At 32.9% G+C, this 21,785-nt stretch overlaps 1 protein-coding gene across 2 annotated transcripts in view; it reads right to left on the bottom strand.

The window, feature by feature from the left end:
- Window positions 1-397: 397 nt before the first annotated feature.
- The window catches only part of LOC126966854 (lachesin-like), a 65,335-nt gene continuing 43,947 nt past the window's right edge, over window positions 398-21,785 (bottom strand). The window contains exons 7-11 of one of the 2 annotated variants that reach the window (XM_050811119.1): window positions 13,445-13,582; window positions 8,095-8,259; window positions 5,777-5,851; window positions 5,619-5,702; window positions 398-3,505 (exon numbers count right to left, since the gene is read on the bottom strand). In XM_050811119.1, coding sequence (XP_050667076.1) covers window positions 3,402-3,505; window positions 5,619-5,702; window positions 5,777-5,851; window positions 8,095-8,259; window positions 13,445-13,582 — 566 coding nt within the window. In that variant the 3' untranslated portion in view covers window positions 398-3,401. The remainder of the gene's footprint in view (window positions 3,506-5,618; window positions 5,703-5,776; window positions 5,852-8,094; window positions 8,260-13,444; window positions 13,583-21,785) is intronic. The other variant, XM_050811120.1, reaches the window with a different exon arrangement.

Genomic DNA, 21,785 nt, shown 5'->3' with positions numbered 1-21,785 from the left:
ATTTATTTGGCATTTAAGCGGCACTTCATATAAAAGTGATGAATAAAATTAACATTTGTAACACAGATAAATAGGTATGTAACAAAATACACGTTCTTATCCTAGTTATAATCATTTTATTGTTAACTAATGTCAAAGACTCAGCGCCTACAGTACCAAAAGATATCAATGCAAAGGGTCTGTGATGCGTCACTTATCGCAAGTGCAATAAAATAATTCAAATAATAAGAAACTGAAAATAATTCATCAAATAATGTTTATTTAAATTTTTTACGAGCTATAAGGATTAGGAGTGATGGTGAAAATATATAGATAATTACATACATAAATACATACACATAACATAAATACATACTAACCATAGGTAGGTATAAACCACTTCTTTCTACCTGCTACGATCTTTACATACTTCTTTCGCTTCGTCCACTTTCATTATTCCCTTCATACATGCTCTTCGGTTTAGGGTACTCTTGACCTAGCCTATTTCAAGGCGTCCCTGATTTGGTCTCGTACCCCTTTCATCACTTTCATTCACACTTACGCCTTATACACTTCTTCATCAATCGTTCTTCATTCATTCTCTCGACATGGCCAATCCATCTCAGCATACCTTTCCCAATTTTTGTCACTGCATCATCTTTCAGGCCACAACGTTTCCTTTCACTTCTGTACATGAGTGTCGGAACCAACACACCCTCATGTACAGCCAAACGAGCCTTGTTAGACACCTTCCGACTGTTCATAAAGGAGTTCAAAGCTCCATTCACCATGTTTCCTGCGTTCACTCTACTTTCAATATCACTCTCACACTTTCCACTTTCCAATGAAAATAATACTAATTGATATCGCATCACAATACGACAGTAGACTGATCGCATACTTCTGCGCCCTTCAACCTTAACCTTAATATGAAATGAGTACCTGTAAAAACACTGGTATCCATAACGAAATAATAAGGCTTATAGCCGGTACTTACAATTTTGTAGTAGTTTTGCGTTAGAAATTATAGGTGTGGTGACCGTACTCTTTTGAGCGAACACTGCACGTATAGTATACTGTACGCTTTCCATGATCAAGTGTGTTTTGTCACTGTATAGCCTTGCATGAAAGAGACAAAATACAGATAATCGTGAATCACGTATTGTGACGCCTTCTGATATGGGGGTTTAGTTCTACTGTTTATCGGTAAGTGACCGACAATAAGGCTAAGCGTACGCGGTGACGCAGACAACGTAGGTCCACGCAGCGGAGGGCAGAGCAGATTTTGTAACATATGTACGTATGAAAAGCTTCGTAGCCTGCGGTGCAAACACGCACGGCGCAGACATGCATTTTATCCTGCTCTGCGTCTCGTTGTACCGCCGGCACAGATTTCTGCGCGATGCGTGCTTGTTTTTACCGCTAATTTTAATTTTGTTGAATTACAGATCTTTAAATTCAATTATTGCGTTGTCAACTTGCTTGTATGATACAAATCATCCAGACTATTCAAAAACAGACATTAAAAGAGTTATAATGGGTAATTACTACCGAGAAATTAAAATAATTTCAAATTATGTATGTTGTAAAAAAACCTAGAAGCAACCTCTTGCAACCGCCTCAAGGTTGCTAAGAAACTGCTCCTTTTGTATTTAAATAATTTTTAAAACGACAATCGCAATAGTATCTTCCTGCATCGCAGCATACGCTCGTGGCCTATGTCTTCCTCTCCTGCCCTGCCCTGCTAAATCTGTGCTGTACTGTGCTGTGTCTCAGCGTACGCTTAGCCTTAGAGTCTGTCCTAGCGAACTGATACTTTATGGCAATGTTGGCAAAGAGTTTGACATTACTACAGATAATATAATTAAACATGTATGTTTCATCAATTAAAACAAATATTATAATTTAATTTCTATTATTCCTAGGCATGTAATAATTTGACAATACGAAGAGCAACAAAAGAGGTTACATATCCAATAGTAGGTATATAATATTGACAGGTGACCGTAAAATCTAGCACTTTTCAAAAAAATACAAAATCGATGTAGAAAATTTGTTTTCTTAAGCATTATCTTATAATTATTAAATCGTAAATAAACTAATAATTCTAACAAACATAATAATCCCTAAAATAATTTAAAGCTATTTACAGTATTAACCATAGACGTTGCAATAAGGTCAAATTAATTGACTGACTGTACATCTTAATGAACTAACATTCACACATATCATTCGCAGTTGAAAGCATTTTTCTAATAACATTTTATATTAAGGCGAACGGTAAACAGAAAACATTTAACACAAGGTGTTTTTAGACAAGTTTTGTGGTGAAAATATAAGATTTTGAGCTATGAACACTACTTTATCCTGTTACACATACCCTTAAGTCTTACTTGTAGGTTGCTAATGCTTATTTTTCGTTAAAGTTAGCACTCCAGAGCTATTATGAACTACCAGTTTTCTTTGCAGTTAAACAAGTTTTTTCTCGGCATCATGCATTTGTTTAGTATACTACTATCATAAAAGTTGTTCTTATAGATTTTACTTTTTGATGAAGGTACATTTATTCAGATTAGTGATCAATAATGAGGATTGTAAGCAATTAAGCAGTTTGCACCCGTTAAAATGTTACATTTTCGACCCAAGAATTTTGAAAATATTGGCTTTGTTACATAGGAGCCGTGAACTCATATCGCTCAAGGTCACCGGCATTTAGTGTCGCCTTAACCGTGAACCCCTGGCGTTGGGAACTTTTACGTTAACAAAATAATCTGTCAGTTAAACTTAAACACTTGCTTAGCAATGCTATTATACTAAACACAATAAGCATAAAAACACTTCTAAAACTATTCTATCCAATTATTATTAATCTTGATTTGCGTATTATTTTAACAAATAAATATATGGTGCTACGTAACATAAAAATTAATTTAGTAGAAGCTAATAAGTTAATTTTTCGTTTTTAATTCCAGAAAAACGTTCCAAACCACAAGCATGTCGAATTTGAGTTAAGAACACAAAACTGGTCACGTGATTCATATTACCGGACTGACAAAAAATGGCAGACCTACTGTCACTCTTTAAATGACATCGTGACTTAGTAGCCCAACCAACATGCATGGAATACACTAATATTTATTAAACTTTAAACAGGAATTCCTAAAAATGAGATGTTTGTGGATTGGATACGTTTTTCAGGAATACCTCCAATTATGGCAAAGTTACACAGATTATATTTATAAACTTAAGCGATAATCTTAAAAGTTTAATAAAATAATACTTAAAAAAATTATAATTAATTTGTATCCAAAAGTATAATAAACAAAATAGTTATGAAGATATTCAAACAATGTTTATTGTCTGCTCAGCATGACGAATGTAAAAGGAACATTATTATCACAAAGTAACAATTAATTGAAACATCACGAAGATATGATATATTCTATTATTGGTATGATGCAGAGAGATATTAGTATGGTCAATGATTTATTACGTTTAGTTGAAACCGAAGAATTTTCATAGAAATCTGAAACAAAAATTTTTGTTGTTAATTAATTAATAATTAATCTAAAGGTAAATAATAAAACGGTAAATAATAAATAAGTAAACGGGATATATCTGTGAATTAAATATGAAAAAAAATATCAAATATGTTTTGGACTTATACCGAGTTCAGTTAATTTAATATATAAAATTCTCGTGTCATGGTGTTATACATTGAACTCCTCCGAAACGGCTTGACCGATTCTCATGAAAATCGGACAATATCTATTTTTCATCCCCCTAAATGTTTACCACCCGTACACGAAATATTTATTTTTTATTTTTTTGACATTTTTTTTAAATTTGTTTGATTATGAGTCAGCATTAAAAAATACATACAACTTCAAATTTTCACCCATCTACGATCAACAGTTACTTTTGAATGGCGATTTTAATATCGACAATACAACGTTTGCTGGGTCAGCTAGTAATTTATAGATTTGTATGTGCAGGCTAATTTCGGAAACATACACCAATTAATATGCCATTTTTATTGATGTATTGTGACAAGCTCCCCGTTACACTAGGCATAAAAAGGAATCAATGTTGAGAAAATAAATTATCTCAAAATTGATTCCTTTAGAATTCTTTTTGATGTCATTTCTAACACTATCACAGTTGGACTGTGTTTCATTACAATTGGCTTTCAAATAAAAAGTTAAGTTAACTTTACTCAACTATAGATAGACTTAAGATAACACGGGAGTAAGTTGTTAGGTTGTGTGTTTTACTTTGTGAAGTTTGCGTTTTGCAAATTATTTAAAATATTTTTTTATAAGTAATATATAAGGCTTAATTAATAGTCAGCCACAAATGAGTATATTGCTGGGTCTTCATTCAGGTATGAAAATTTTATTAATTGTGTAGTTTTGTTTTGATCTTCTTCTTATATTTATCCAACTTAACATTAAAACGTTAGAAGCAGTACTGGTAAATGTGATTTATACATATTACAGATTTGGCACGAAAAACCAAAACGGTAGCAAAACCACTGACTGTTAGAATTTTTTCCTGTTGTAGAAACTATTTTTACAACTATACCACTATCAACAAGAATACTGCGATTATAGACATTTAATATTAGTATATCCTAGTATAGGTCGGTGAAGATCGGCGCCATTTTGGCGCTCGCGCAGCGTTCTGACAATGCGTATTATTTTACGTTTAGCAATAGATTGGAATATAATAAGGATGATTCGAGTAAATGAATCTGAAAGCTATTGAAACAAGCTAAAAGACCATGCAAGATAAACTATCTTATAAATGAAATAAGGGTCAGAACTTGGTGAGGGAATAGAGTGCCGTACGGCACACTTTATTTTGGTGTATCCGAAAAATCTAGTGCCCTGAGGCTCTGCCGATTCGGGAAAGTTATTACTTATTACATGTCTATAATCTAGTATGTTTAGAGCAACCCGGCAAGACAACACGTGACCATTTTTATTCAACTTAGCTGACTGTTTCCGACTTGTCAATCAAAATCGTTTATAACAATAGATTCGTTTTCCATCTTGCATCTCTGTTAGAGATGTTCTCCTCTCTTTCACGCTTTGTTTGTCTTAAATTTATTTGCTAGTATCTTAGATTAAGGATTGGTATCCGCTGCCCCCCAACTAGATACCGCAGGTGTAGTCGCAAAGTGCGGCAACTAATACTACGCCCAGGTGGGGGTACTCTTGTTCTCATGTTCTTTAAAACTTTACTAATAATTGAAAAAAAAAAATCTGAGTTGCGTACTTTTTAAAAATAATACTACAATAAATAAGAAAGGCACTGGGATCACATATCATCAGTATTTTGTATCTTATTAATTTCAATGTTAAATAACACGAAGCGTATATAAGTTATAAAATTTGAAAGATGTCATTGAGTGTCAAGATGCCACGCACACAGGCATCTTTACAAATAGCCAATACACTCTACGCTATATAAAGTTGCCGTAAATAAAAAGCTATTGTTCTAAGGTAGTCCGATATCTATTTGGAGCGCAGCGGAGACCAATCCTTAAACTTAGACTTGTATATTGTAAGCGTAAGACTGTGACAAGGACTGAACAAAGACTTTTTTAGACACATAATATATGTCAAAATACATACCAAAATCTCTAATTTGTTCACCATACGCTTCTCCTTGAAAAGTCGAACTAACAGCATCACTTGTTTGAATAATTTGTGGTTGACCTGACGACATGAAAGATGTTATATTCAATTGCTAATTTTAAAAAAAGAATCCAGTTTTAAAAATTATACTTTACCTTTCTTTCGTATTGTTTGATTATCCAAAATAGATTTCTGTGTTGTTGTAAACGCTGAAGGTGGTGCCGGTATTTCTATGAAAAAAAAAAACACTTAACTTAAAGATTATTTACTTTATTTAATAAATCAAGTTTATGTCGAAATGGGAGTATAGATCTATAAGAAGAAAAGCTCTACTGAATTTTCTTGTGACATCACATAGCTGCCAAAAATATTAAAAATAATTAAAGATAAAACAAAATGTTTGATAATATATAAAAAAGATAATATATTTCAACATTACATTATATAAACGGGGACCCAGTACTCTGTGAACGGCTGGATCACTTGGCGTTGCGTAGAGACCTCGCTTCATTGTGTGTCTTCTACCGCATTTATCACGGGGAGCGTTCCGAAGAGCTGTTTTACCTAATTCCTGCCGCCGAATTCCACCTTCGCACGACGCGCCACAAGTTAGGATATCATCCTCACCATCTGGATGTGTGGCGGTCCTCCACAGTGCGGTTTACAAGGAGCTTTCTTCCACGTACTACAAAGCTGTAGAATGAACTTCCTTGTGCGGTGTTTCCGGGACGATACGACATTGGTACCTTCAAAAAAGCGCGTACACCTTCCTTAAAGGCCGGCAACGCTCCTGTGATTCCTCTGGTGTTGCAAGAGAGTATGGGCGGCGGTGATCACTTAACAACAGGTGACCCGTACGCTCGTTTGTCCTATTCAATAAAAATAAAAATAAAAAATATAATACTTCAACTTTTTTCGCACACAAATCGTGAAGCTAAAATTTACTTGTCGAACAAATAAAATCAACTATTGACAATATATATTGAAACAAAAAAATTACCTGTATTCAAAGCTTAACCTTTTTACGGGTCTATTTAGTGTAAGCTTAATAACCGATCTAATCATCTAGCATTGAGTTAGTTTTAATTTAATATAAAAACCAGTAATCAATCACAAATATGAAGTTATCAAACTCTTAATTTTCTAATTCTTAATTTTATTATTACTAACTATCATCTATGGAGATCCGAAACATGGAATCCTTACAAATAAACTTGTTCTAGAGTTATACCTAAGAATAAACCAAGAATGTGCAAAATGTTTATAAATAGACATTTTGATTATGATTGGGTTGTACTTAATTCGAACGAAAGTTTCCCGCGTTTATTAGCAAGGCTGGCTGAAATTCGGAAAACTTCAGAATTATCATAGTATTGACAGCGTTGTCTGCGAAATAGTCAACATTTTGCATATACTTGTTTTATTCTCAAATTTAACTTTATACCTTAGATCTTTTATACGTCTCGATAGACTATGACAGTTGTGAAAACGTCGAAAAAAATTGAGTTTAGAACAAACCTCTATTTTGAGCAATTCACGCACACTAACATAAAGTGTCATACAAATCGCGAGTGTTAAACGTAAGTTGTCTCGCACACTAAACTAATATTCCTGGTCTGTTTTTATCGGTTGTCTAACAGTATGAGGCTATCCAGATGTATAAATTATTAAAGCTTTATACCAAATGTATTTGTAAGGCCGCAAAGATCTGAGGCATGCTTTTGAAATAAGAGCGAATAATATTCTCATAACTTTAGTAGAAACTTCGCGTAAGTGGGCGTTTTTTTTATTTTATTTTACCTTGACTTTTTGTCCTGTCCTGTGGCTGTTTTACGCCTTTAATTATTTTTTTACACATGTTTACGTGAAATATTTTTTTTATATGAATAAACATGAAATCGACTTATTATTTAACTGCTTTAATAACTGTTACATATAATATTTATATATAAATAATTAGTTATTTAAATTGAAAATACCCGTTTTTAAGGGTGGCACGAAAAGTGGCATTCAGAAAACATAAAAACCATTATGTGTTTTTAGGGGCACTGTACTTTTTTACAGCAAATATTAATCTGATCTAATTGCATTGATTTTTAGTTCTATTTCATTAAATGTAAAAGATATTATCGCATTAGTCGCATGGCCAAAACGTAACTCAAAAGAAAAACAACATTATGAAAATAAAAGGAATTATACTGTAACCCAGTAGAACATTAAGATGAAAGACAAATTAATAACATTTAACAATAATCAGTTCGCTTTTTATGAGAACTTTAAAAAAAATACAATGTTCACATAACTAAGACTTAAAGAAAACCCATAAATATGAATTGGCTGTCAATAATTCTTTTTCGTCAAATATTAACTTTGGTACAAACGCCATATCACAAAAATTGAATTGAATATGGTACACAAAAATAAAAAAACCGCCCAAAAATCAATTTGAAAGAATATTATAATTATTTCTTACCATCAAGTTTAATAATTCCATCAGTTTCTCCGAGCGAGTTCTTTGCAATACATTTGTAGAAGCCGAAGTCATCTTTGGTGATGTTTCTGATCTTCAACATCATGAACTTGTTGTATCCACTATCCACTGGTATTGCTTCGTATTTTCCACCTACGATTTCCATTTCTACTTAAATTATAATGGCTGCGTCACTTGTCATTAATTCAGAAATAAAAATATGTGTTAAAATACCCCTACTTGTAATATTATAAGCAATTCTGACCCAGTGTTTGTTACCAAACTCCTCCGAAACGGCCAAACCGTCTGAGAATCGGCCAACATCTATTTTTGATAAGGGAGACTCACCGTTAAATTTTTTTGACTATTTTTTTTATTTTTTTCTGACATTCACTAGTTTGACGTATTTAGGAGAAAATGATTTATTTCCATGTCTATATAATACATAACTGTGCCTGATATTACTGACCCAATATTATTAATACTTTACCAGTGGAAGGCTCCTTTGCACAGGATGCCGGCTAGATTATCGGTACCATAACGGCGCCTATTTCTGCCGGGAAACAGTAATGTGTTTCGGTCTGATAGGCGCCGTAACTAGTGAAATTACTGGGCAAATGAGACAACAACTTATGTCTCAAGGTGATGAACGCAATTGTAGCACTACAATCAGAATTTTTAGGATTTTTCTAGAATCCTTAGCGGCACTGCATTGTAATGTAAGCTGAACTTCCTACTCGTCTCGTCCCTTATTTTAACAATAAAAAAAACTATTATTAGTTTTCGTTTTACGTATATAGGAAATAATTCCTGCAAACAATATGTTTAAAAGTTTTTTGGAAGTAAAGTAATTTAAAAACGCACAGATATTTTCAATAGTAGAAACAAATTTACAGTTACCAAATGAATTAGTGCAAGTACAGTAATAACATAGCGCTGCTTTTGTCGAAGTTATGAAACTAATATTTTAAATTATTAAAATAAGCAAAACTAGCTTCGTCGTGTTTCCTCAATTTTCTAAAAACTTTAAATTAGTCTGAAAATTGCAGTAAAGTTCATTTGGCAAAAATACTAAATTGCGGAACACGTTTTTCCCTGCAGGCGAGGAATGACATCGGCTAAAAAGTAAAAAGTTTACTGTAACGTGTCTGTACTTTGGACTCCTAAAGCCTGCAATCCAAAGCCTCTAGCAAGATATAAAAAAAAATATAATGTTTTTTTTTCCGCTTTATCGTATATATCGCAGTTATATTATATAATTAACGGGCTGGTTTTAGCAGAATTTTAATTGTACTTTATAATGTAAAGTAATTATGTAAATATTTACTTTTGACTTTATACATGAAAACCAACGCTGGTCTCCCATTCGGCCATTTGATGACGCGTGATAAATATACTAAATATATATATTATTTTATAAGAAAAAAAAAATATTTAAAAAAAATATATTTTCTTTCTTCTTCTTTCAGATAAACGATAAAGCAGCACATTGAATATGAACATAGGTTCATTGGTATATGTGTATATATAATCTGAATCTCGGAAACGGCTCCAACGATTTTCATAAAATTTAGTATACAGGGGATTTCGAGGGAGATAAATCGAGCTAGCTTCAATTAGCTAGGTTTCAATATAAAAAATGTAGTTTTATCCGTATTTTAATGAGAAACAGTTACAATAACATAAGAATACAAAGGTAAATTTCGTAAAGTTAAAAGTGTACTCATTTACTTTAAAATAAAATTAAAAAAAAAAAGTGTGAGAAGTCGGGCTTTCTGATTGGTAAATTTTTTTCATCTGCAATTAGCAAAACAATAATAGTTTTTGAAATAGTAGTCATTGTGGTCAACAATCTAAATATGTTTTTGGGACCTATGAATAAAGGCCGATTCATTTAGATAACAATTAGTTGATTACACTAATGCGTAACTTAATAATGACTATACAATAAATACAAGAAACAGACCAATCAGAGACGGCCTCATACACTAACAACCAGTAAAATTGTCAAAATATCCATTGCCTTACAATATCAGTATAGTGTACCTGTGACATTACAATGTCACTAAAACCAGGTCGTTAAATTGTAAGAAATGAAGTCGATTAACAAATGAAAATCTAACCGTAAACTATAATATCACTAGTGAAGTTGTACTATCAGGGCTTTGACAATATAACTGCGAAATATATATAACGTGGCTGATCTTTCTGTTTACTTCGACAAACAGCAAAGCTTATAATGTTTGGAAATTTTTGCATTTCACATTTAACGTGAGTTTTACTTTGTTGCGCAACTTTTACAACCCTATTATTTCGACTGTCTAGAAAATACTGGATTAATGATAGAAACAGCAACGCGAGAAAAACTCTTTTGTATCAGACTTTAAATTGGTATAGAAACTTACTCTGAGTTCCCGATCATACTACTCAATAAAGTATTTATTAATTCTAATACAGTAGTAGTAACTTTATTTATCTTATTTTAATCTCTACTTTTGCATGCTGCTTTTAAGTTCCGTAACCAACAGTTCGCTTTATTTTCTTTATCATTGAGTTTACAATATCAAATTTTTTGGCTTCGTTACAGCTTTTTGGAATTTTGGTTATCTCTTATTTTTTATTATATTCTTTAGATATAACAATTTTAATAGCATTACCCTTTACCACGTTTTATATAACGTAAGATTTTCAATACAAATTTAATTAGTTCCTGTATCATAATGGAGATTAATTAAATTCCCACGGAGGAAACGAAAAGCTATTTCCATTGTAAGTGTTTCAATTCACGCATGAGTAAATACAATTGTATCGCAAAGCTTTTCCTTAATATGAAAACTATTTTCACTAGCCTGTAACAAATCATTGATAGGAAATGTAGCGAGTATTATGTTATTTTATTATTTCCTAACAACGGCATATTATAGTATTATTGAGATACTTAAGACGTTATCCTTTTTTTATGAGATTAAGGGTAATTGTTATGGTTAGATATTTTGTAATGTTTTTACTTACAGTTCCAAGATTATATCGAATACCTAAAACCTGAAGGGTAGAAGTTCAAAATTTCTCGTGCACATTTAAATAAAGCATATAAATATTTTTAACAATTATTATTTTTACTAAGCGAAACCTCCTGAATACTTTTTGAGACACTTTATTATCAGAGGTAAGATTGTAATTTATTCTCATAAATTCACAGAAACTATTAAGGCAAAAAATATTAGAAGATAGAAAGAAAAAGATAGATTATAAGCCCTACGCAGCATACAGATGATATGATAAAAAATAATTTATTAACGACTTCGTACTAAAATTGTTATTATGTACTTATTTCCTAATATGATATAATTCCCAATAATTGATTGCGGTTGAGCAAGCTATCAACTGTAAAGTAGATTCTGTAGATGGAGCCACAACTTGAGAGTTGAACAAGACATATGAAAATTTACGATCCATGCGTCCTCTACTCGAACGGTTGGCTCAGTTGATAAGAGTGCTCTAACGGAACCTGAGAGGTTGCGGGTTCGAGTCCCTCATCGTATATAAAGTTTGGTTACAAATTTAATTAATCCCAGAATTGAGGGAAATCCAATAAATTACAAATTGTTTAGATACCGGTAAAACTAATTCAATTTTGTATTTTGTGTATGTATATATAATGCAATAAAAGATGCACTTACAAAACTATACCTCTCCATTGAACAGGTATTTCTTTGCGCCGGAAATAACGAACAAGCGAAGAGAAGTATTTCTTTGTAACTTACTTTACAATCGAACGGTTTTCAATAAACCAAATACATTGTTGCTGTAGATAAAATACGTGTTATAAAATACAAGGTTTGTGGAAATCCGATAGATTTTAATAACATAATGAAGATTAACAAAATTGATCGCAGTGTGTTATTGAAAGCTTAGTTTTGATTAAATTATTGATAACTTTGACCGACATAGGCATAAGCAAACATAAATAATTATTCAAATGCTCACAAGCCTTCTTGAGTGTGAATTTCGCTAAGATTTGTCTTCAATCAATTCCACACGTGTTTCACCTCTACACGAGGCATCCTCAGGAGAAGTTGACTCGCTAAATTCTGACACGAGTCTCGTACGTGTAGAGTCTCACAACATAGTTATTGATTCCCGCAAAAATAACGCCTAGTTCAATATTTTTTTTGAATAAATACATAAATAATTTGAATATATTTTATATATATTATACGCATAGCAGTATTTGGCAACTCTTTACTATGTTTTGGGAGATGTTTTAAGACCTTATTTATTATTATTTTTGGGAAAATAAGCACTAAATCTGTAGATCTAATGTGCCCCCTATATATGCTCTGACGCACGCCCATGACTGTGCTCATGGGCATGCTATGATGAGGCAATTGGTCAACGTTTAGAGAATTTTTCCCTTACATATTCGGAGTTCAATTTGTAACTAAATCCCATCCTTCAGGCCTTTAAGAAGCGCACTATTCTCAGTGGACACAGGTGGGGTAGATCCTCTGCCTGGATATTGAGGGTCTTGAGGCAACCTCATTAAAATCCCGCCGTTTATACTTAGATATGTTTTTTCTGTACAAAATTATAAACAGTAAAATAGAGTGTCCTGCTCTATTGAGTTTATTTAACATCAATATTCCCCATCGACCTCCTCGTAAGGCATTGCTAAAAATCCCACTCCGCAGAACGAGGCTTGGAACCAATTCAACTTTAGTAAGGCTTTCGCGGTCATACAATTATCTTCAAGGATTGAGGGCTTAGACATTAACCATAATTCTGAAAATGAATTTAAGCGTAGGCTTTGTAATTTTTTAAATAATAATTTAATTTAAATTTGTTCTTTAAGTGTACTTTTCTTTTTATTTGTGTAGAAACAGTTGTAGAATATGTTTTAGATTTATGTAATACGTTATTAGTATCTAGCCGACAACCAACGTCAAAAAAGAATGTTTTTTTTAATTACTAATTAAATTTAAATTTGTTCTTATATGTTTTTTTTCTTATTTGTGTAGAAGTAGTTGTAAAATATTTGTTAGATTTATATAATTCGTTATTACTTTATAGCCGACAAACAATCGTCATAAAATTAAGTTTCATGCATGTCTGATTGCCTGTAAGTAGAATCACAATTATCATTTTTTTTAAGTATGTTGTAATTTTAGTGGAATGTATGTTGTAGGTAATCTTAAATAAATAAAACCATGCCCTCATTGCGACGTAGGCCTCACATTCCAGAAGGATGTATTTAGAATCCTCGTAGGCCTCTTGGCAAAATCTAAAGACCTTAATACACATGACGTTTGCGTTATTTTGTTAATATATTGAATAAAAAATAATAAAATCTTACCGGATATGATCATGTCTCCTTTGTCCGTGGTCCAGTAATTGATGGAAGACGGGTAAGCCTCTGTATGACACTCCAGAGTCACGTCTTGACCAATATATGCTCCTTCCAATTGGTTAGGTATTGACAACATCGGCGGAACTGTTGACAGAAATTGGCAATATTAGCTGTTTTTGATTAAAGAGGTTATGCTTTCAATTAAATACAATGATCTTCTTGCGATACATTATTTAAGGAATTTCTTATAATAAATTTTTAATACTCTTTAAAGCAACAAAACTTTGTAGCTGTTCTTTTTACATGAGGTTTATACGTTACATTTTTATTAGAATTTATTTTAATGCGTTTTAATCCTTTACGAAGTATTGTATTTAAATAAATTTGCAAATCTCGCGTTAATAAAAAAACAAAATTGATAGATAGATATTTATTTCATATATAGATAATATAATTTAACTTAAAAATAAAAGAATAATAATCGTATAATTTAAAATAATACATCGATATCTATTTCACGTACTATTGCGATGTTCAAAACAATTAATAGTAATAAAAAAATTGCGTGTGTACAAAGTAGTACATGTCAGAAGTGAAACCTGCATTGTGCATGAACCTCTAAACTGCATATGAAGTCCTGGTACATGTTGCTAGGATGACACATGATTTCAACCGCTATGAAAGACATTACTAACACCGCTACCATATTTATGTTCTCCTGGTGTCTATGCAGTTATGTCGTGCGTATGACATAAGAATATAATATTAAGTTACTCGCGTCATTCATAAAAATAAAATAGTATGCATATTTCTGTCTCATTCTTTGCCGGCTTCATCCTACATATTTTTGTATTTGTGTCTCTTACCTGTCGTTTTTTCCGTTGCATCCGGTTTGAAATCACAACGATTCTAAAGAAGTTTCACTTCAAAAAACATGTGTGTTTACACACGTAGTAGAAGTGATACCTTGAAAATAGAGACTCAGAGCTTACATTTTCGGTACCTAAAGTATGAAATAAATACTTTGGTCTTAATATGGTCCATATATTTTAGGAATACTGCGTCAATTAGTGTTTTTGATCTTGTTGATGATACAGTTGTGTGACTGCTGCACATTTTCAAATTTATTTCGGCGTCCAAAAACTCAATCAACAGAATTGCTGTATCCGATGCAAAATTTACATTAAACCTCTAAACTCCACATGATGTCCTAGTACATGTTAAAATAAAATTTATTGAAGTAGGCGTTACATTTAGGAAATCCTAAATGATTTGATCAGTTGAATTTACAATGAACTGAATGTGAAAATGTATTTATCGTTACATCAAATCTATTATAAAATATTATGTTAAGATTTTTAATAAATACCAAATTTTAAGTTAAGTTCCTAGAAGATATAATAAAGTTCCATTGCAAAATTTGCTGAGATTGGATTGGACCAGTTCGTGGAGTCTTAAAAACTTGGAGATAACACAGATTTCAATACTTTCGGTAATCTTGGCTTTCGCCCAAAGAAAATTCGGTGTGCCATAAAATACTTAGCTTATATTTTACTGAGATTTTCTATTAGTGGTCTATCTATATTATGTAGAACCATAAATCTAAATTTTAATCTTAATATATTTAAACTAGCTGACCCAGCAAACGTTGTATTGCCGATATTAAAATCGCGATACAAAAGTAACTGTTGATCGTAGATGGGTGAAAATTTGAAATTGTATGTATTTTTTAATGCTGACTCATAATCAAACAAATTTAAAAAAAAAATGACAAAAAAATTAAAAAATAAAATCGTGTGGACCACCCTTAACATTTAGGGGGATGAAAAATAGATGTTGTCCGATTCTCAGACCTACCCAATATGCACTCAAAATTTCATGAGAATTGGTCAAGCCGTTTCGGAGGAGTTCAATGTTGAACACCATGACACGAGAATTTTATATATTAGACTAGCTGACCCGACAGACGTTGTTCTGTATATAATAAATAAAACAATGTTTTAATATGAATTTGTCAATAATATATCATAACATCAAAAATTACTTCGTAAAATATGCACCCTGCTGTCGTAATGAAATTGTTTCACAGCAGAACTGTCAAACCGTGCGTCAATAAATTCTCTCATAGAAATTATGTATGGACACATCAAAGGAAAAGCAAATTCGTTGTTTTTATTTAATTTGCAGCATTTTCCTATTTATTCACCTTTTAAACCTTCTCTGGACTTCCACAAATAATTCAAGACCTAAATTTGCCAAATCGGTCCAGCCGTTCTCGAGTTTTAGCGAGACTAACGAACAGAAATTCATTTTTATATATATAGATAGATTAGATAAATCTAAATTCTAATCTTAATATATATAAATTACGTGTCACGTTTGTCCGCGATGGACTCCTAAACTAATAAACGGATTTTAATGGGGATTACTTCATGGAGTGCAGTTTGGTCCAACTTGAGAGATAGGATTTGTTTTGTATGGACATATTTTCTATGGGACAATTTAGTGACGCACGGTTTGACAGTTCCGCTGTGAAACAATTTCATTATAATAACAGGGAGCATTTTTTACGAAAAAATTCTTGATGTTTTGAAATATTATTGGCAAATTCCTATAAAACAGTATTTTATTTTTATTATCTACAGAACAACGTCTGTCGGGTCAGCTAGTATATTATATTTATTCAAAATAGGATTTAAAATAATATATTGAAATAGCCAAGTCAATAAAGCCATAAGACAGGCAATCATCGAAAGTACTCAGAAACAGCTCCAATTGCGATTTTTTTTTCGTTTTTGTTTTTGTATATTATTTTAAATCATAAATATTTGAGAGAGGTATTAATTATTTTTATTGTTAAACAATATGAAAGTTTTTTATATAAGGAAACAAGTTTTTAGCTTTCTTATGTTTTATTAACTCGAAAAAAATAACACTAAATAAGTAATTTTGTGATTTTTTTTATGTTAAAAAATAATATTAAATTTTGAATATTCATTTGTGTATTAAAAACATCACTCTTCAAGTGGTGGGTGATTATCGCAGTGGGAGGCTCCTTAGCACAGGCCGACATGGCTGAGATTATGGCTACCACAGCAGCGCCTATTCCTGCCGTGAAGCAATAATGTGCAAACATTATTGTGTTTCGCTCAGAATTTTTAGGGTTTTTCATGAATCCTGAGCAGCTATTGTAATGGGCAGGGCGTATCAATTACCATCAGCTGAACGTCCTGCTCGTCTCGTTCCTTATTTTCATAAAAAAAAGTCAGATCCACTGCTTGCAATGCGCACACACAGCCACACGCTGATTCACATCTTGTTTTGTCAAAGATAAATATTATTTATAAAATGTTCATTTGTGCTGTTGACTTTGATTGGTGTTTAAAAAATGTCCTATTAGTTGATAAAAAATACAAGAGTAAGTACCTCTCTTTTGAACGAATCAATATCGTATACAAGGTATGAAATCTTTATCGTCTATATACTCGTATATAATGAAAATGCTCATTGTTTGAGGCTCAATCACGCCAAAGCCAATGATCGTATCGACATGAAACTACCACCATTCGATGCGAAATTTATCCTATATAGTTTATTACTACTTAATTTTTGAATTCCATTATTCATTCCTTTTAAAATTCGCCCAATGAAGCGGGCGGGAATGGATAGTAACATTTTTTTTTATTTTTTTTTTGATATTAAGGGACGAGACAAGCACGATAACAATGCAATGCCGCTCAGGATTCATGAAAAACCCAAAAATTCTGAACGGCACCACAATTGCGCTCTCCACCTTGAGACATAAGATGTTAAGTCTCATTTGCCCAGTAATTTTACTAGCTACGGCACCCTTCAGACCGAAGCACAGTAATGTTTACACATTACTGATTCACGGCAGAAACAGGCGCCGTTGTGGTACCCATAATCTAGCTGGCATCCTGTGCAAAGGAGCCACCCACTAGTAACAATATTATAACGATTGTTTGACGCACGTACATTATAAAACGTACGTCCTATTGATTATTTGATAATTGTATACGTTACGTCTATGATTGCTCGTAATTACAGTGTACGGTCTCATTCCTGGTTATTGATTGTTTTTATGAAGGAATCTTTTGACAATCTTTCATGATAACAATCTTTTTATTCAAGCTTCAGGAATGAAAGAATCAAATGAATTAGTAATAGGAAGTATGAGCAAATGGCACGGTTGACTGTTGGAACTATTAGGTCAGATTAGACTGCGGACTTCTGGTGTCATTGTTAAAAGGCCTAATTTTCTACATGTCCCTAAAATGCAACTACAGAAAAAATACTTTTATGTTACGAGCATGCAGATGTTATAATATCCTATCCAACCAAATAGATGTCGACTTTTGTAATACGCCAGAACTTCGCCTTAAGAAACATTTAAATGATACATTTTTTAAACGTGCCTGACTGAATACCCAAGCTTATAAGCAATACTTATACTACTACTAATAATTTTATAATTATTATAATATGTCCTCCTCCTAGCGTCGTATTCCTCATTGCTGAGGGTCGTGATTTATCTGAGGATTCAACTTTACAACTGACAATAGTTCGCAATCTGTGGCTGTCTTTGGCAACGTGCAGAGCGTCATGTAATCCTGTGTTCAGAGATGTGCGGATTTGGTCAGACCATCTTATAGGGCTGCCATCTCTAGGGTGTCGTCCGTCTACCTTCCCAGTAACCATCAGTTGTTCGATTCTACGGAGACACATGGATGAGAGTCTTGTTTGCGACGCGACGCGAATCCGACGCCTTATTTCCAACTCGCATGAGAAATTATCGTCCTGTTCTAGATTCAGTGCCCGAGTCATTGTTAGCTTTTTGGTGCGGTCGATTACCATAAGCTTAGTTTTAGTGATTTTAAGGCCTAGTTCCAAGCTAATATTATCAACCCTGTTGAGTAATTCCACCATTTCAGATTCGTTGGCTGCCAAAGGCGTGGTATCATCGGCATAATGCAGATTTGTAAGCTTAACGCCTCCTATGGTGATGCCTCGTTTCCAGCCTTTACAAGCCCGTCTTATAATGTATTCTCCATAGATATTGAATAAAATCGGAGATAAGATGCACCCTTGTCTGACACCCTTCTCGAAGTTAAAAGCGTCTGAGACAGTTTGGTCGATCTTGACTACCCCTTGATTACAGAAATATAAGGACTTTTTCAGAGCAACTAGATGTTGAGGTACTCCAAGTTCTTGCAGAACTTTCCATAATTTAGTCCAGATCAGGCAGTCGAAGGCTTTACTGTAGTCAATAAAACACATGACAAGGGATGTGTTGAACTCATAGGCTTTCTCGATCAGTTGGCGGATATTGAGGATCTGTTCACGCGTTCCCTTACCTTTGACAAAACCTGCCTGCTCCTGGAGAATCTGCCATCTCAGATAATGGTGGACCCTGGCATTGATGATATGGAGAAGTACTTTGGTGGCATGGGCTATGAGCGCCAGAGTTCTATAACTGTCGCATATGGTTGTAGAACCCTTTTTGTGTAGAGGTAGAATAATTGATCTACACCAGTCGCCAGGCCAAACTCCTGTAGCCCAGATGTCGCTGCATATACTATGTATTGCATTTAACCCTGCTGGACCCATGGCTTTTAAAATCTCTGCGGTGAGCTGATCAGGACCAGGAGCCTTTCTGCCTTTGAGCGCTGCTATTGCTGCTGAAACTTCAGATCTTAGAATGCAGGCTTCCGGGGTGATATCATATTATTATAATATGTATTCAGCTAATTTATTTTATGTGTTACTTTCTGGCGAATTAAATTAAATTCTTTTGTTTTAGTTTTTAATCTTATTAGTATAACTATTAGTGAAAATTTGTAATAAGCCTTCGTACTTAATTATGTACCTATTTGTTAATAACCTAGCTGTAAATTTTCCGAAAAGAATAAAAAAAATAAAAGCTAGCATTTACTCTATTACTCTCTATCTCTTACAGACGAAAAAAAAAATATCAATTACAAACATGTATATAGGTACTAAAATACTTAAAGCGCACAACGCCGGGAAAGTAGAACATCTACCCTTTCTTGATAGCATTGATTCACCCAGGTTTACCGTGAGATGCGTATAGTCGTGATGATCTACGATCAAATTTTGTATCGATCTACATTAACTTCTGTGACTTTCATTAACTTTTTTATTAGAATGTCTACCTACCGTACCTACCTACACAACTCAAAACAATGCATTTTCGTTAAACTATTTGAAAAATAATATAGTTAAAAGACGCAGAAATAATATTATTTTATTACTAAATTATTTTGATTCAAGTACTCAGAAGTGCTAACCCTGACTGATGCGGCACTGACATGGTGATCATCCCCAACAATCGTACTCTAACCCACGCCACCCAATTTTCCCACGTACTGCCTGTTTATAGCGAAACTATTCTACTTTTAGATAATATTTTCTTTGCATATTTTTTTAATTATTTGATCAGGAAGGACATTTTGATGCCCAGCTTCATCATCAGATAAGTTCGATGGCACTGTTTTCATTATCATTGATTTTGGTTGTTTAAAATCGGTACACTGTCACACGTAAAAAACTTACTATTAAAAAAATTGATGGCTATTTGTTCATTATCAGGTCAACTTCATCAAATGTTGTTGAAATAAGACGGACGCGTGTGTAAATCTATGATCTCTTAATATTGTTAATACATTTACTTTGATAGGAAAAACCCTGTTATAATGTAGAAAAACAAGTAATTATTCAAATCAAATCAAATCAAAATCAGTTTATTCACGTAGGTCACGGAAATGACACTTATGAATCTACCGCTACTTCGTAAAGGGTTGAGCTAATGAGAAGAAGTAGCAAGAAACTCATTGCCACTCTTTTCTATCAAGATTTACAGATCATTTCAATTACAATATAATATGTAAAATTTAAAATGATGCAACAATCACACTCAAACGTCAAATAGTCAATGTCTTACACGAGTAAGTCAAAAAAGTAAATGTAAATTAATACAAAAGTTATTGAGTACAGTAGCTGCATCATCCACATACACCATAAATAAATAAAGGTATTCTGTGAGCATTTTATATTATGAGATAAACGTAATCTAAAGTTATTTTTGGTTGTGTTGTTATTTTTAATATATTATAACAATAGCATTACGGTTAGAAACATGAGTTTATACAAGTTGTGTTGAGCTTTACGATGACTCTATACACTCATAGTCTTTCGGAGTAATCCACTCGGTAAGCCGAGATTAACTTAAGCTTAGATTAATGCCTACATTGTGTTATAAGCGTCGAACTACACTTTAATCGTCAAACCGTTTAGGTTTCCGTGTATTGGTTATAAATAGATATACTTATTCACCGTAAGTTTATAATAATCAACAAAAGTGGAGCAATGTAGAATCCTGATCCGAATATGAGTTTTCACCAGAGCAACAGAAATTGAAAGGAATCTACCGGCGCTAAGGAATCTTAATCTTGATATACCTAGCTGTTTTGTAAGCAACTTGTTCATTTTTTCCTTTTTGAAGTGAAACTCCTTTAGAATCGTTGTGATTTGAAACTCAATGCAACGAAAAAGCGAGATGATAGGGACACAAACAGGGGAAATTTATAGAATTCAGCCGGTGAGAGAATGAGATGGAAGCATTATACAAGTTTCAATACCAGGTGATCATAGTTGAAGAAAATATTGTTTATGTTTGATGCGAGTATAACTTAATATATTCTGACGTCATGCGTTCGACGTATTATACATAGAGAACTTGAATGTGGTAGCGGTGATATTAATGTCTTTCACAGCGATCGAAATCATGTGTCATCCTAGCAACATGTACCAGGACTTCATGTGCAGTTTCAGCGATTCCGTTGCTTGAGTTTTTGGACGCCAAATTAAATTTGAAATCATAAAATATCATCAACAAGATCAAAAACAGTAATTGACGCAGTATTCCAAAGATATATGGACCATATTAAGACCAAAGTATTTATTTCATACTTTAGTTACGATAAGCCGATCGAAAATGGAAGCTCTGAGTGTGAATAAACCTATGTAATATATACGAATAAAATGTAAAATAATTATCAATCTTTTTATCACTATGATCATTTCTAAAACCTACAATTATCCTCGTCTCGAAATTTTACATTCTTGTCATTATCTTGAAGCCAAAATTTTTGAAAGTTTCATTTCCACGTGTGAATTACATACATGCTTTTTTTTTGTTGCTGGGGAAAAATAATCACAGTGAATTTTTACGATACGCGTGCACACCGACACCCAAATTCGACACCCTGGCGTTAGTTTATATCCAACTTTATCATTTCTTCCAACT

The sequence above is a fragment of the Leptidea sinapis genome, chromosome 11, assembly GCF_905404315.1.
Source record: "Leptidea sinapis chromosome 11, ilLepSina1.1, whole genome shotgun sequence".
In the NCBI taxonomy this organism is placed as follows: Eukaryota; Metazoa; Arthropoda; class Insecta; order Lepidoptera; family Pieridae; genus Leptidea; species Leptidea sinapis.
This window is presented reverse-complemented; position numbering and strand designations above follow the sequence as displayed.